This window comes from Balaenoptera ricei, chromosome X (genome assembly GCF_028023285.1).
Source record: "Balaenoptera ricei isolate mBalRic1 chromosome X, mBalRic1.hap2, whole genome shotgun sequence".
Taxonomy (NCBI): Eukaryota; Metazoa; Chordata; class Mammalia; order Artiodactyla; family Balaenopteridae; genus Balaenoptera; species Balaenoptera ricei.
In genome coordinates this window covers 55,567,724-55,583,170 of record NC_082660.1, presented here as the reverse complement: position 1 = coordinate 55,583,170, position 15,447 = coordinate 55,567,724, and the positions used below count along the sequence as shown (strand labels likewise).

At 40.1% G+C, this 15,447-nt stretch overlaps 1 protein-coding gene across 12 annotated transcripts in view; it reads left to right on the top strand.

Annotated features, from left to right (window-relative positions):
• Window positions 1-15,447, top strand: part of ARHGEF9 (Cdc42 guanine nucleotide exchange factor 9) — a 228,719-nt gene that overhangs the window by 105,915 nt on the left and 107,357 nt on the right. For all 12 annotated transcript variants that reach the window (XM_059910557.1, XM_059910551.1, XM_059910560.1 and 9 more), the window contains one exon: window positions 4,237-4,428. In XM_059910557.1, coding sequence (XP_059766540.1) covers window positions 4,237-4,428 — 192 coding nt within the window. The remainder of the gene's footprint in view (window positions 1-4,236; window positions 4,429-15,447) is intronic.

Genomic DNA, 15,447 nt, shown 5'->3' with positions numbered 1-15,447 from the left:
GATAAATCCATGTGATAATCTCAATAAATGTAGAAATAGCTTTCAACAATATTCAACACGCACTTATGATAAAAACTCTCCAGAATGTGGGCATAGAGGGAACCTCCTCAACATAATAAAGGCTATATATGACAGACCCACAGCCAGCATCATTCTCAATGGTGGCAAACTGAAACCATTTCCCCCAAGATCAGGAGCAAGACAAGGTTGCCCACACTCACTGCTATTATTCACCATAATTTTTGAAGTTTTAGGCACCACCATCAGAGAAGAAAAAGGAATAAAAGGAATCCAAATCGTAAAAGAAGAAGTAAAACTGTCACTGTTTGCAGATGACATGATACTATACATAGAGAATATTAAGGATGCTACCAGAAAACTACTAGAGCTAATCAATGAATTTGGTAAAGTAGCAGGATATGAAATTAATGCACAGAAGTCTCTTGCATTCCTATACAGTAACGACAAAAAATCTGAAAGAGAAATTAAGGAAACACTCCAAATTACCACTGCAACAAAAAGAATAAAATACCTAGGAATAAACCTACCTAAAGAGACAAATGACGTATATGAAGAAAACTGTAAGAAACTGATGAAAGAAATTAAAGATGATACAAACAGATGGAGAGATATACCATATTCTTGCACTGGAAGAATCAACATTGTGAAAATGACTGTACTACCTAAAGCAATCTACAGATTCAATGCAATCCCTATCAAACTACGAATGACATTTTTCACAGAACTAGGACCCAAAATTTTACAGTTTGTATGGTAATACAAAAGACCCCGAATAGTCAAAGCAATCTTGAGAAAGAAAAATGGAGCTGGAGGAACCAGGCTCCCTGACTTCAGACTATACTACAAAGCTACGGTAATCAAGACAGTATGGTACTGGCAAAAAAATAGAAATATAGATAAATGGAACAGGATAGAAAGCCCAGAGATAAACCCTCACACATATGGTCACCTTATCTTTGATAAAGGAGGCAAAAATATACAATGTAAAAAAGACAGCCTCTTCATTAATTGGCCCTGGGAAAACTGGAGAACTACATGTAAAAGAATGAAATTAGAACACTTCCTAACACCATACACAGAAATAAACTCAAAATGGATTAAAGATCTAAATGTAAGGCCAGACACTATCAAACTCTTAGAGGAAAACATAGGCAGAACACTCTATGACATAAGTCACAGCAAGAGATTCTTTGACCCACCCTACCTCCTAGAGAAATGGAAATAGAAACAAAAATAAACAAATTGGACCTAATGAAACTTAAAAGCTTTTGCACAGCAAAGGAAACCATGAACAAGACAAAAAGACAACCCTTAGAATGGGAGAAAATAGTTGCAAATGAAGCAACTGACAAAGGGTTAATCTCTAAAATATACAAGCAGCTCATGCCATTCAATATCAATAAAACATCCCCATCCAAAATGGGCAGACGACCTTAATAGACATTTCTCCAAAGAAGATATACAGATTACCAACAAACACATGAAAGAATGCTCAACAACACTAATCATTAGAGAAATACAAATCAAAACTACAATGAGGTATCACCTCACACCAGTCAGAATCGCCATCATCAAAAAATCCACAAACATTAAATGCTGGAGAGGGTGTGGAGAAAAGGGAACCCTCTTGCACTGTTGGTGGGAATGTAAATTGATACAGCCACTATGCAGAACAGTATGGAGGTTCCTTAAAAAACTAAAAATAGAACTACCGTATGACCCAGCAATCCCACTACTGGGCATATACCATGAGAAAACCATAATTCAAAAAGAGTCATATACCACAATGTTCATTGCAGCTCTGTTTACAATAGCCAGGACATGGAAGCAACCTAAGTGTCCATTGACAGATGAATGGATAAAGAAGATGTGGCACATATATACAATGGAATATTACTCAGCCATAAAAGGAAACGAAATTGAGTTTTTTGTAGTGAGGTGGATGGACCTAGAGTCTGTCATACAGAGTCAGAAAGAGAAAACCAAATACCATATGCTAACACATATATATGGATTTAGAAGAAAATGATTCTGATGAACCTAGGGGCAGGACAGGAATAAAGACGCAGACATAGAGAATGGACTTGAGGACACGGAGTGGGAAGGGTAAGCTGGGACGAAGTGAGAGGGTAGCACTGACATATATATGCTACCAAATGTAAAATTGATAGCTATTGGGAAGCCACCACATAGCACAGGGAGATCTGCTCTGTGATTGTGACCACCTAGAGTGGTGGGTTAGGGAGTGTCAGAGGGAGATGCAAGAGGGAGGGGATATGGGGATATATGTATGCATATAGCTGATACACTTTGTTATACAGTAGAAACTAATACAACATTTTAAGGCAATTATACTCCAATAAAGACGTTAAAAAAATAGCAAAAACTACCACGAACCTACAGCAGAGCAACAACAATACAACACACACACACAGATAAAGAAAAAAAGAAAAAAAACCCCAATAGAACAAAGAAACAAAAGAACTTAAAAATGAGAACAGTCAGTAAGGACTAGACTAACTTAAACAAAAAATTAAAAATAAAACAAAAATATAGAGCAAACAAATAATGCAAAAAAGCATAAAATATACACATAAAACAATCAAAAAAATAAAAAATAAATAAAAAGAAAACAAAGAACAAGAAAAAACTCTAACACAACAAAAAAGTAAATTAGAAATAGAAAAATAAATATATATCTTTAAAAATTTTTAATTAAAATTAAAAATAAAAGAAAAAATAATAAATGCAACACCACCAACAACTGAACAAAATGAAACAAACAAAAAAGTATAATAGTAATAAGCATATTTTCCTTGGCCCTCCTCTGTCAGTGTCCTTGCTCCCACAGTGAGCCAGAGCCAATCTCCACCTCCCCTGGAGGCCCTCCAGTACCTATAGGTGGGTCTCTGGACCTGCTGTGGGCACTGTGGGGCCAGCTCACACTCTGACCTGGCCCGACTCCCACATTTACTTGCCCTCATTGTCCACTCCTAGGAAGGCTAGACCAGTCTCTGTTGTGGGACCACTTGTCCATTCAGGTATTCTACAGACGCAGGATTTACCAAGCTGATCGCGGGGATTTAATCTGTGGCTTGTGCAGCTGCACAGAAAGATTTGTTTGTGTTCCTTAGTTGCACTGCCCCTGGAGGTTCCAGCAGTTATTTGCCCATTTGGCAGAAGTTCTAGTGTTAGTAAATGGATTTTCCTTACTGTGCAGTCTAGGTGCTCTTTATTTTATTTTTATTTTTTTAATTTTTATTTTATGTTGGAGTATAGTTGATTAACAATGTTGCATTAGTTTCAGGTATACAGCAAAGTGATTGAGTTATACATAAACATGTATCTATTCTTTTTCAAATTATTTTCCCATTTAAGTTATTACAGAATATTGAGCAGAGTTCCCTGTGCTACACAGTAGGTCCTTGTTGGTTGTCTATTTTAAATATAGCATTGTGTACATGTCAATCCCAAACTCCCAATCTATCCCTCTCCCCAACGCTTCCCCCCAGCAACCATAAGTTTGTTTTCTAAGTCTGTGAGTCTGCTCTTTAACCTGCTGGGTTTTATGTTTTTCCTGTTTCCCAAGGTAGGTGAGTCTGTGCCTATGCCCCTCAGCAATATCTATCCCTAATGCAAATTGCTACTACAGAGGTGTGTTTCCCACATATACCATGTCTCCATCTTTACTACCCATTTCTATCTGGTCCTTTTATGTGCAATGGCTGTTCCATCAGCCCTCAAGAATTGCTCTCTATATAGGTGTAGATTTGGTGTGTCTATGGTAGGAGGTGAGCTAAGGGTCTTCCTGTGTCACTATCTTGGACGCCTCTCCTCCCAAGATGTATAATTTAATACATATTTTTTTGACACAGCTGTGTTGCCTAGATATGCTCCAGCATGAATGAGTTCTGCTTGCCATAACTCTTTTCTCCTCTGAAACCTTCCTAGCCAGGAAGACTCTTAGAGATGGTTTAGTCCTACTCTTCTCCACCCTCCATTTTATGGATAGGTCACCATAGGCCTAGAGAGGAATAGACTCATGCCTAGTACCAGCAAGTCACCCTAGAGCCAGGCCAGGCATTCAGTTTAAGAGGGCTCTGATTGAAGGTTCTCTGAATACCTGAAGAATTTAGTTTGTCCTTTTTCTACTTGGCTGAAAACTTCTCAAAGAAGGAAGCTGACCTTTTATTCTTCTTCTGCCTGCCTCTACAGCTCTGGGTGAACCAGGAGGATGGGGTGGAGGAAGGGCCCAGTGACGTTCAGAATGGGCACCTGGACCCCAACTCAGACTGCCTTTGTCTGGGCCGGCCACTCCAAAACCGGGACCAGATGCGAGCCAACGTCATCAATGAGATCATGAGCACCGAGCGTCATTATATCAAGCACCTAAAGGACATTTGTGAGGTAGGCCCAGCTATGATGGTGCATGTGAGGGCACTCAGGGCGGGGTAGAGGGCACTTCCATGAAGAAATGACAACCTTCCTGGGCCGTACCTGTGAAAATCCCAAGATATTAGGAAACACAGCTTGACTGACCTCCTAGATTCTGTTCAGTGGGTGAGACTCCTCCCTTGGGGTTTCTCAGTCTCTCTGTTTATTTCTCCCCTTTTTGCTATCTACCTGTCTGTCTAACTTTCATATTCATATTCCCTCTCTCTCTCTCTCTCTCTCTCTCTCTCTCTGCCTCCCTTTGTCCCCTCCCCTCTGCTGGAATCTCTATGCCTATCCTCTTGTCTTCTGATCCAGTTGTTGCCACCCCATGTAAGGGCCTGACTTTATTACGGCAAAACACATTTCCTGCCAAGCTAGTGGTTTACAAACTTGAATGTGCACCAAAGTCCCTGGGATAGCTTACTAAACATGCAGATTCCAGCCCTCTTTGACCCCACCCCCCACGCAAAGTTGTGAATTCTCAGCCTGGGATAAAACACGGAAATCTCTATGTTTTGCAAGTATCCCTGGTAATACTTGTCTTCCACTATGCCACTCTGCCCTCCAGGGACTGTGGCTCCACATTGTCTAACTCCATCCCTTCCATCTTTCTGACCTGAGTGAGGATGAGACCCTTTTTCTTCTCACACTGCCTTGAGTCCAGCAGAGACAAGTTGGCATTTTCAAAGGACCTTTTACTAAACAGTATGAGAAAACCAATGAGAGATAGAGAAAAGAATGTTTTTAGGATTTCTCTCCCTCTCTCTCTCTCTCTCTCTCTCACACACACACACACACACACACACACACACACACACACACACACACACACACTCTCTCTCTCTCTCTCTCTCTATAGCGTTATGCTTGACCCAGTGAAAAAAACTCTACCTTGAATATTTTTATCCCCTTTCTTCCAGATGAGAGATCAGGTCCTACTTTCTGTCCTCCAGCCCTACTGATTAGGTCCAGGGCCCACTCTGTAATCAATGGTATAACTCTGACATTTTTCAAAGTTCTTGTTTCTTTAGAGCAGTGCTGCCTAATAGGACTTCCTGCAGTGATGAAAATGTTCTGTATCTGCAGTCTCCATTACAGTAGCCACTGGGCAGATATCTGTGGCTGTTGAGCACTTGAGATGTGGCTAGTATGACTGAGAAATGGAATTTTAAATTTTATTTCATTTTAATTTAAATAGCCACACGTGACTAATAGCAACCACATCGGACAGTGCAGCTCTGAAAAGATCAAGACCAAGGACTTTGGGCCTTAACTTTCTTCACCTAAATTCATTTTTTCACCCCTTCCAGGAAGGTTAAAGGTTATCTCCCCCTTCCCCAAGGCAGTAAGTTAGGGTAGAAAGAACAAGGGCTCTGTGGACATGGAGTGCTGGCTTTCACATCTTAGTCACTAATTAACCCTGTGGCCTTGAAGGTGCCTCTTAACTCCTCTAACCTTTGATTTTATGATTTGTCCAGTAGGCTTCATTTTACCAACCTCTTAACTTTATTGAGGAAATGAAGTAAATCTAATATTGTATTTGGGAAAAGGTAGTTTTCCTTTCCTTCCTTCCCATTTCATCTATTCACCTATCCATCATTGTCTCTCTTTTATCTTTTTCTCTTCCTCCTACCTCCATACAAATAGTTGATATATTTTTTAATTACCCTCTCGAATGTGTTACGTGGCATTGGGCATCAAACCACTGATATGTCATTCATTCCGCAAACATTTAGTGGAGTTCTGCTCCGTGCTGGGCCTTGGACATAACTCCTACCCTCAAACTATTCTGCCCTAGACCAACAGCATCTGAATCACCTGGGAGCTGGTTAGAAATGCAGAATCTTTAATTCCACTCCAGACCTGAGTTCAAATCTACATTTTAACAAGGTTCACATTTGACTTACAATACATATTAAAGTTTGAGGAGCACTGCTGTAAAATGATAGCTATCTTACACTATTTATAATAGCAGGACATGGAAGCAACCTAAATGTCCATCAACAGAGGAATGGATAAAGAAGATGTGGTACATATATAAATGTAATATTACTCAGCCATAAAAAAGAAATAATGCCATTCACAGCAACATGGATGGACCTAGAGATTGTCATACTGAGTGAAGTAAGTCAGACAGAGAAAGACAAACATCATATGATATCACTTGTATGTGGAATCTTAAAAAAAGGCCACAAATGAACTTATCTACAAAACAGAAATAGAGTTACAGGTGTACAAAATACATTTATGGTTACTGCAGGGTAAGGCAGGGGATGGATAAATTGGAAGATTGGGATTGACACATACACACTGCTAATAGAATAGATAACTAATAAGGACCTACTGTATAGCACAGGGAACTCTACTCAGTACTCTGTAATGGCCTATATGGGAAAAGAAGCTGAAAAAGAGTGGATATATGTATATGTATAACAGATTCACTTTGCTGTACACCTGAAACTAACACAACATTGTAAATCAACTATACCCCAATAAAATTTTTTTTAAAATGATAGCTATCTTATAATGTCATAGGGTCTATAATACAAGTTAGTACAGTCTGTTCTTTACCCAGCAGCCAAGGGATGATGTCAATACCTAAGTCGTTCATATCACTCCTCTGCTTAAAACTTTCCAATGGCTCACATTTCCTTCCTGAGTAAAAGCCAAAGTTCTCATTATTACTTACAAAACCCTGTGTGATCAACCCCTCCTTACCTCTGTGACTTCATCTCTTGCTCTTTTCCCACATGCTCTCACTACTTTAGCCACAATGGCCTAATTGCTGTTCGTTTAAAAGGCCTGACACACTCCCCCCTCATAGCCTTTCCCCTGGCTTTCCCTTCTGCCTAAAGCACTCTTCCCTCAGATGTCTGTGTGGCTCCGTTTCTCACCTCCTTCAAAGCTTCACTCAAATATCATCTCCTTGAGACCTTCCCTGACTACTCTATTTAAAATTGTAACCATGTACTATCTTGTTTTATTTTTCTCCATTGCACTTACTGCTTTCTGACTTATTATATATTTTGCTTTTATGTTTTGTTTATTGCCCTTCTCCCCTACTAGAAAGTAAATTCCATGAGGGAAAGAGTTTTTTATTGATTTACTGATACATCCTCAACATCTAGCACAGTGCTTGGCAGATGGTAGATGCTCAATAAGTACTTTTGAAAGTTGGAATTAAATATAAGTGCTCACGTGCATGTACTATTTTGGCAAAGTACATTCACATCTTATGCCATTTGATTTTCAGACAGGAAATAGGTTGTTATTGTTATTCCTATTTTCTAGATCAACAGACTGAGTCTCTAAGAGGCAAAATTACTTTCCCAGAGTTCCCAGGCACTGGCCCAGTGGGAGTCTTAGTCTTAGAAGGATTTTGTTCCCAACTCCCAAACATCTTGGCCTCTTCCTACAGGGCATGGGCTCAGAACAGCAATGCAAGTATTTATCTTTCCAAAAGAGGGAGTGCTATGACCCTGCTTTGAGGAATTGCCTAATCCAGCCAACCTAAGCAAAGCTTTTGTTGGTGATCTGCGAGTTCCATATCTCTTTATTATTCTTGATGCTGAAGCTAAGGGTTTAAATGGGAATGGGAAGTATCTCTTTGTCCCATCCTTCAACCACAGATGTCAAAGGAACGTTTAGCTAGAGCAAAAGAAGAGTAGAGAAAGCTGTGTCTAGATGGTCCAGAAAACAGTATTTTAGCTCAGGGTTGTGTCACCTAAACCAAAAGCTATGAGGAACAATATGATTTATAAGAAGAATATCAAAACCAGAATTGGGAGTCCCAGGTTCAGGTCCCACCTTAGTCACAAACTGACTGAGGAACATCAGGTGAATCTTTTCCATCCTGGACCTTGTTCCCCAACTCTAAAATTAGCAGGTTGGTAGAGTTGCTCTTTAAGTGTCGTCTGGCTCTTACTTTCTCTGATTCTGTGAGATCTAGGTATGCTCTCACTAGAGAACGCTGTGGTAGTGATCCATGTTACTTCTACATGTTTTGCCATTTCCTCCTTGATACCCATGGAGGCATGTCTTACTCAGGCATGAATGTGTTAACAAGGCATAATCTACTCTTTCTGTAGGTTAAGGGAGATCACTTAATACTGCATTCAGTATAGAAAAAAGTCACTATCTATTAGAAAATATTTATTTATTTCTTTATTCATTCATTCATTCATTCATTTATTAATTACTCCTGGGAGCAGAAAGTGCCTCACAAACGTTTAAGTTACAATACCTTCATTTTACAAATGAGGGAGTAGGAAATAGAGTTATTTTTATCAAAGTTATTCAGTGAAGCCAGTAAAAGAAAATATATTTTTTAATGAGTTCTCTGAAAAGATGACATTCTTCTTTCTAAATCCAGATGGTGGGATAAAAGAGTACTGGCTTAGTTCTAGGTCACCTTGACCAGTGATTGGTGGTATTACCTCTTGTAATCTTAGAAATCATATTATGATCAGGGAGACTAGACACAGGGCAAGCAAAGCTAAATATGCCTTATAAAGTTGCCTCATCTGCCTCTCTGAGGAAGATCATCTCAGTCATCTGATGTCTGTGAAATAAATTCTGTCCTCAAATGCCTCCAGAAAAGCTGGAACTAGCTTTCCTCAGTCATTCATATTAGTGTCTTATACCCTTCACCATCAAGAAATTCTTCCTAGGTCTAATAGAGTTTATCATGCTATAGCTTCAAGACATTTGCATTTGATATGTTTAAGCCTGGAGTTTTCAAACTTACTGTTTTTTTCTTTCTGTTAATTGCCTATCCTGATGATTTCCAATGGTCTTTACATCTTGGTGTATACATAGAAAATAATACATTGTATAAAACAGTAATATTTGTATACCATACTAAAGTAAAAGGATGAGGCAGCTCATTGGCCTGAAGTGACCAGCCCAGGGATTTCTGGCTGCTCTAGGCCCTACCTATCCATCCACCTGGACATTCAAGACCCTGTTCCCATCCTTTGCCCATTTTCCCATAGTTTCTCATATTGTTCTTGCTGATTTATAGGAGTTCCTTGTATATTCCAGATATTAATCCCTTGTCAGTTTTCCAAGTTGCAAATAGTCTTCTTCCTGTCATCCTCTTATTTTTTAATGGTTTTGTTTAATTTGAAAAAAAGACATCCTGGACAAAAGAAGAAAAGAAAACTAACAATTTAAGCATTCTGCTTCTAACTTACCTTTTGTCATCATTACCATGAGAAGAGCTAGTCATTTTGCAGTTATTCAACATATATCTATTGAGCAGCAACTATATGCCAGGTACTATGTTAAACTCTAGAGATACAGCTGTGAACAGGACAACCATGGTCACCATTCCCTAATTTTATTAAAATTATTTTCAAGACGTTTATCAGGTCTCCTGTCAGGTCTTAGGCTTCCAGGCAAAACAGTACATGATATCTGTAGAGAGTCAGAGCTGAATGGGGCCCTGGAAATCTTTTCTGATATATGCATTTTAGAGATGGAGACACTGAGTTCCAGACTTGCAAGGGCCTTTCCCTAAAGGGTTTTTCAAACCCTAGGTGATCCAGAGGTTCTTTGATCCATCTTATTTCCCTGCGGTCTTTGGAATCTTCCCTGGAGGTCATGGGGTCAATTTGTATCCCATATCAAGGCACTAATTCTATTGGTTTGGGCAAAAGGTTCATTCGTTTTATCCATAAGATGGCTGTAGTAGCACTTAGTTGTCTTTAACATCATTTGAAACAATTTTGTTAGATTGTATGTGACAACTGTCATATCAGTGTGCATTTTAAAAAAGACATCAAAATTGGTGAATTTTTGTGTGGCCATTTTAATATTGAAGATGGGGGAAAAAAAAGCAACATTTTCGGCATATTATGCTTTATTATTCCAAGAAAGGTAAAAACGCAACTGAAACACACAAAAAAAGATTTTTGCAGTGTATGGAAAAGGTGCTGTGACTGATCGAACGTGTCAAAAATGGTTTGCGAAATTTTGTGCTAGAGATTTCTTGCTGGATGATGCTCCATGGTCAGGTGGACCAGTTGAAGTTAATAGCGATCAAATCGAGACATTAATTGAGAATAATCAACGTTATACCATGTGGGAGATAACCGACATACTCAAAATATACAAATCAAGCACTGAAAATCATTTGCACTAGCTTGGTTATGTTAATCGCTTTGATGTTTGGGTTCCACATAAGTTAAGTGAAAAAAACCTTCTTGACCATATTTCTGCTTGTGATTCTCTACTTAAACATAATGAAAACGTTCCATTTTTAAAACAAATTGTGACAGGCAATGAAAAGTGGATACTGTACAATAATGTGGAATGGAAGAGATCGTGGGGCAAGTGAAATGAACCACCACCAAGCACACCAAAGGCTGGTCTTCATCCAAAGAAGGTGATGTTGTGTATATGGTGGAATTAAAAGGGAGTCCTCTATTATGAGCTCCTTCCAGAAAGCCAAACGATTAATTCCAACAAGTACTGCTCCTAGTTAGACCAACTGAAAGCAGCACTCGACAAAAAGCGTCCAGAATTAGTCAACAGAAAACGCATAATCTTCTATCAGGATAATGCAAGACCTCTTGTTTCTTTGATGACCAGGCAAAACCTGTTACAGCTTGGCTGGGAAGTTGATTCATCTGCCAAATTCACCAGACATTACACCTTTGGATTTCCATTTGTTTTGGTCTTTACAAAATTCTCTTAATGGAAAAAATTTCAATTCCCTGAAAGACTGTAAGAGGCACCTGGAACAGTTCTTTGCTCAAAAAGATAAAAAGATTTGGGAAGATAGAATTATGAAGTTGCCTGAAAAATGGCAGGTGGTAGTGGAACAAAAGGGTGAATACATTGTTCAATAAAGTTCTTGGGGAAAATGAAAAATGTGTCTTTTATTTTTACCTAAAAACCGAAGGCACATTTTGGCCAATCCAATAGCTCAATGCATTAGATCTAGACTTAAATCAACCCTTGTGGGTTTTGAAACAGAGTTAAATAAATAGTCAACCTTCCTTGCCTATTACCATGGCAATCCCAGGGCTAATTCATGCCTTTTGTGATTGATTTGGTAACGCCCACTGTAATGCCTTCACACTCATGCCCACTTTACTCCTAGGAGAGGTGAGGCTCTCAGAAACTACCTCTGTTCAATCAGTTCACACCCACTGCCATATCACCCTATTCTCTTTTACCATGCAGATGGAGTTAGAGGGCGTTCGAAGCATGCTTAACAGTAAGATCTATAGACCCCTTCTGCTCCCTCTGCCCTGTGACAGGCCTTCAGAGGTCTTCTGAGTCTTCTCTTCTCCAGGACAAACAGCCCTGATTCCTTCTACCATTCTTCATGGTGTTGCTTTTCAGGGATCTCTCTACCCTGCCTACTTCCCGCTGGCTCTGTATCCTTTACTCCATGTTCCTCTGAAAACAGGACTCAGAATTGAATGCTGCTCCCCTGCAGTGGTATGATTACCTTCCTATGACTTCTCTCATTCCACCCTCTCAATCTGTTTCTTCTTCATCCCTAACTTAAAATGACATTAGTTTTTGTTTTTGGCAGTCATATTCCACTGCCAACTCATCTTAACTTATATGCCCTTGGGGGGAGACCTTCAGATGGTGGAGGAGTAACACATGGAGATCACCTTCCTCCCCACAAATACATCAGAAATACATCTACATGTGGAACAACTCCTACAGAACACCTACTGAACGCTGGCAGAAGACCTCAGACTTCCCAAAAGGCAAGAAACTCCCCACGTACCTGGGTAGGGCAAAAGAAAAAAGAAAAATCAGAGACAAAAGAATAGGGACAGGACCTGCACCTGCTGGAGGGAGCTGTGAAGGAGGAACAGTTTCCACACATTAGGAAACCCCTTCACTGGTGGAGACAGGGGGTGCCGGGGGGTAAGTTTTGGAGCCTCAGAGGAGAGCACAGCAACAGGGGTGCAGAGGGCAAAGCAGGGAGATTCCCGAAAAGAGGATGGGTGCTGACCAGCACTCACCAGCCCAAGAGGCTTGTCTGCTCACCTGCTGGAGCTGGTGGGGGCTGGGAGCTGAGGCTAGGCCTTCGGAGGTCAGATCCCAGGGAGAGGACTGGGATTGGCTGCATAAACACAGCCTGAAGGGGGCTAGTGCACCACAGCTAGACCGATGGGAGTACAGGAAAAAGTCTGGAACTGCCTAAGAGGCAAGAGAACATTGTTTCGGGGGGCACAAGGAGAGGGGATTCAGAGCACTGCCTAAAGGAGCTACAAAGATGGGCGCAAGCCACGGCTATCAGTGCAGACACCAGAGATGGGCATGAAATGCTAATGCTGCTGCAGCCACCAAGAAGCCTGTGTGCAAGCAAAGGTCACTATCCACAACTCCACTCCCAGGAGCCTGTGCAGCCCACCGCTGCCAGGGTCCCGTGATCCAGGGACAACTTCCCAGGGAGAACACACGGTGTGCCTCAGGCTGTTGCAATGTCACACAGGCCTCTGCTGCTGCAGGCTAGCCCCGCATTATGTACTCCTCCCTCCCCCCAGCTTGAGTGAGCCAGAGCCCCCTAATCAGCTACTACTTTAACCCCGTCCTATATGAGCGAAGAACAGATATCCTCAGGCGACCTACATGCAGAGGCAGGGCCAAATCCAAAGCTGAACACCAGGAGCTGTGTGAACAAAGAAGAGAAATGGATGTTTCTCCCAGCAGCCTCAGGAACAGTGGTTTAAATCTCCACAATCAACTTGATGTACCCTGCATCTCTGGAATACCTGTATAGACAACGTATAATCCCAAAATTGAGGTGGTGGACTTTGGGAGCAACTGTAGACTTGGGGTTTGCTTTCTGCATCTAATTTGTTCCTGACTTTATGTTTATCTTAATTTAGTATCTATAGTTTATTATCATTGGTAGATTTCTTTATTGATTTAGTTGTTCTCTTCCTCCTTTTTTTAAATATATAGATATATATATATATATATAGTTTGTTCTTTTTTCTCTTTTTGTGAGTGTGTAAGTATATGCTTCTTTATGTGATTTTGTCTGTATAGCTTTGCTTTTACCCTTTGTCCTAGGGTTCTGTCTGTCCACTTTTTTTTTTTTTTTACTATAGATTTTAGCACTTGTTATCATTGGTGGATGTGTTTTTTGGTTGGGTTGCTCTCTTCCTTCTTTTTTTTATTACTTTTTATTTTTTATTGTGATAACTTTATTTCATTTTATTTTATTTTTTTCTTTCTTTCTTTTTTCTCCCTTTTCTTCTGAGCTGTGTGGTTGAAAGGGTCTTAGTGCTCCGGCCGGGTGTCAGGCCTGTACCTCTGAGGTGGGAGAGCTGAGTTCAGGACATTGGTCCACCAGAGACCTCCCAGCTCCATGTAATATCAAATGACAAAAGCTCTCCCAGAGATATCCATCTCAATGCTAAGACACAGCTCCACTCAAAGACCAGCAAGCTACATTGCTGGGCACCCTATGCCACACAACTAGCAAGACAGGAAGAAAACCCTACCCATTAGCAGAGAGGTGGCCTAAAATCATAAAAGGTGACAGATACCCCAAAACACACCACCAGAAGTGGACCTGCCCACCAGAAAGACAAGATCCAGCCTCATCCACCAGAACACAGGCAGTAGTGCCCTCCACCAGTAAGCCTACACTACCCACTGAACCAACCATAGCCACTAGGGGCAGACACCAAAAGCAAAAGGAACTACGAGCCTGCAGCCTGTGAAAAGGAGACCCCAAACACAGTAAGTTAAGCAAAATGAGAAGACAGAGAAACACACAGCAGAAGAAGGAGCAAGGTAAAAACCCATCAGACCAAACAAATGAAGAGGAAATAGACAGTCTGTCTCAAAAAGAATTCAGAATAGTGACAGTAGAGATATCCAAAATCTTGGAAATAGAATGGGAAAAATACAAGAAATGTTTAACAAGGACCTAGAAGAACTAAACAGTAAACAAACAATGATGAACAACACAAAAAATGAAATTTAAAATTCTCTAGAAGGAAGCAATAACAGAACAACTGAGGCAGAAGAACCGATAAGTGACTTGGAAGATAAAATAGTGGAAATAACTACTGCAGAGCAGAATAAAGAAAAAAGAATGAAATGAATTGAGGACAGGCTTATAGACGTCCGGGACAACATTAAATGCAACAACATTCGAATTACAGGGGTCACAAAAGAAGAAGAGAAAAAGAAAGGGACTGAGAAAATATTTGAAGAGATTATAGTTGAAAACTTCCCTAATATGGGAAAGGAAATAGTCAATCAAGTACAGGAAGCACAGAGAGTCCCACACAGGATAAATCCAAGGAGAAACATGCCAAGACACATATTAGTCAAACTGTCAAAAATTAAATACAAAGAAAAAACATTAAAAGCAGCAAGGGAAAAACAACAAATAACATACAAGGGTATCCCCATAAGGTTAACAGCTGATCTTTCAGCAGAAACTCTGCAAGCCAGAAGGCAGTGGCAGGACATATTTAAAATGATGAAAGGGAAAAACCTACAACCAAGATTACTCTACCTACCAAGGATCTTATTCAGATTTGACAAAGAAATTAAAACCTTTAAAGACATGCAAAAGCTGAGAGAATTCAGCACCACCAAACCAGTTTACAACAAATGCTAAAGGAACTTCTCTAGGCAGGAAACACAAGAGAAAGAAAAGGCCTACAATAACAAACCCAACGCAATTAAGAAAATGGTAATAGGAACATACATATCAACAGCTACCTTAAATGTAAATGGGTTAAATTCTCCAACCAAAAGACATAGACTGGCTGAATGGATACAAAAACAAGAGCCATATATATACTGTCTACAAGAGACCCACTTCAGACCTAGGGACACATACATACTGAAAGTGAGGGGATGGAAAAAGATATTCCATGCAAATGGAAATCAAAAGAAAGCTGGTGTAGCAATTCTCATATCAGACAAAATAGGCTTTAAAATAAATACTATTACAAGAGACTAAGAAGAACACTACATAATTATCAAGGG